This window comes from Buceros rhinoceros, unplaced genomic scaffold (assembly GCF_000710305.1).
Source record: "Buceros rhinoceros silvestris isolate BGI_N320 unplaced genomic scaffold, ASM71030v1 scaffold21492, whole genome shotgun sequence".
NCBI classification, from domain to species: domain Eukaryota; kingdom Metazoa; phylum Chordata; class Aves; order Bucerotiformes; family Bucerotidae; genus Buceros; species Buceros rhinoceros.
The window spans coordinates 21,422-23,269 of record NW_010398599.1 but is presented as its reverse complement, the minus strand read 5'-3'; the positions used below and the strand labels follow the sequence as shown (position 1 = coordinate 23,269).

The 1,848-nt window shown below is 59.7% G+C and overlaps 1 protein-coding gene across 1 annotated transcript in view; it reads left to right on the top strand.

The window, feature by feature from the left end:
- The window catches only part of UAP1 (UDP-N-acetylglucosamine pyrophosphorylase 1), a gene marked incomplete at its 5' end in the record, with an annotated part of 7,136 nt that overhangs the window by 1,434 nt on the left and 3,854 nt on the right, over positions 1–1,848 (top strand). Inside the window, 2 exons of the mRNA XM_010131166.1 lie at positions 765–958; positions 1,308–1,451. Of these exons, the coding sequence (XP_010129468.1) occupies positions 765–958; positions 1,308–1,451 (338 nt within the window). The remainder of the gene's footprint in view (positions 1–764; positions 959–1,307; positions 1,452–1,848) is intronic.

The window sequence follows — 1,848 nt, the reverse complement described above, 5'->3', positions numbered from 1 at the left end:
GACCAGGATGTGGTGGGTGCAGCTGGCTGGTGACACTGAGCTCAGCCCTGCACCTCGTGGGAAAGATGTTGCACACCTGAAGCTGTATTTAAAGGCTGGATTAACAGCTGAAGGGGCTGTGTGATTGTGTTTGCCTTGGGCTTGGCTCTGGCAAACAGCTGATAGGGCTTGATGACCGTGAAGCTTTTGGAGAGCGTGCTGGGAAAGGGAAAACAGTTCCTCCTTCTGGCTAAAGAGACAGAAGGAGGAAATAAACTCTAGCATGCGTAAAGGAGAAAGCCCCGTTTCCCTGCACGTCTCCCTGCCGTGAAGGCAGTGACAGGTAGGGATTGTCTGGGGGGGGTCCTATTCCCAGAGAGAGATGTGTGGGTTGTGAGGAAGAGGAGGGAGGCCAGGTGTAGGGGGATGGCTCTGCTGAGCCAGCAGCCTCCTGCTTGTGCACAGAACACTGGCTGTTCCTGTGCGGGCTGGGTGCTAAAAATATCTGTGCCCTCTGCCAGCTGTATGCAGGCTTGGTGCCAGATCCTGCCTGCGCCCTCTGAGTGTGCCTGACACCCTGTAACCCAACCCTGCCATCCCCCGTCTCAGGTCACCATCACCAGAAGCACCTGGAAGGCGAAGGCTCCAGCATCCCTGTCCCTGCGCTATCCCTGCTGTCGTGCACAGGGAGGAGAATGCCTCCGCAGCGGCTGCCAGATGGAAGGAAGCGTATTTGAAGGGCAGGGCTTTGGGGCTCTTCCCCTGACAGTGCTTCCCTTGGGCAGGTGGTGGAGAAGACCAACCCCACGGAGCCAGTGGGCGTGGTGTGCCGAGTGGATGGTGTCTACCAGGTGGTGGAGTACAGCGAGATCTCCCTGGCCACTGCCCAGAAACGGGGCCCAGACGGGCGGCTGCTCTTCAACGCAGGCAACATTGCCAATCACTACTTCACCACCGCCTTCCTGAAGGATGTAGTCAAGTAAGGGCCTGCCAGGGTGCTGGAGGAGGAGCACCGGCGCCGAGCAGAGCTGTCTGCCCGTGCCTTGATTTCAGCTGGGTGAGCTCCAGCTGTTTGCAGACAGCTGGATGAGGCCCGTGGGGTCTGACCCCTGCCTCTGCGCATGCTCCTCTTTGGGATAAGGTTTTCGTGGCTGTCACTGGCTGCTGGTGCTAGAGTGTGGGTGTGTGGGGCTGTCCTCTCCTGGGTGCTCTGGGAATGAGCAGCCTGTGCTCGGGGCAGCTGGGGTTCACGGCAAAGCAGCTGTCCAGCCCCACTAGTGTCTGAACCTTGCTTGGGCTAGTGACAGCCCTTTCTCGGCCCATTGCAGCACTTACGAACCACAGCTGCAGCACCATGTAGCTGAGAAGAAGATCCCGCATGTGGACATCACTACAGGGCAGCTGATCCAACCCGAGAAGCCCAATGGGATCAAGATGGAAAAATTCGTCTTTGACATCTTCCAGTTTTCCAAGTACGCCCTTTTCTCTGCGAGGAGCGTCTGCTGGCTCTCCCTTGGGCAGCTCTAGAGGGCGGGGGGGCCAGGGCTGTGCCCGCTGGTGATGCCCTGGGTCAGGACATGAGGACAGCTCCAGTGCTGTTCAGCAGCAGTTGGATGGTCATGCTCTGCGATGTGGAGGGATGTGAGCAGCAGGGGGGACCGGTGCTGTGTGCCTCTTTCTCAGCAGAGCCCTGTTCCTGGGCCAGAGGAGTGTCTGCTTGACCTTAGAGCCCAGGTCCTCTTCCTCCTTCGTGGCTGTGAGGACAGCCCGTAGGTGTGGGCTGCAGAAGGGCCATGGCCTCGGCTCCGCCACCCCGGCTAGGGGGAAGCCAGAACGGCCGGGGGCGAGCGCCTTTCCCCGACCACACCC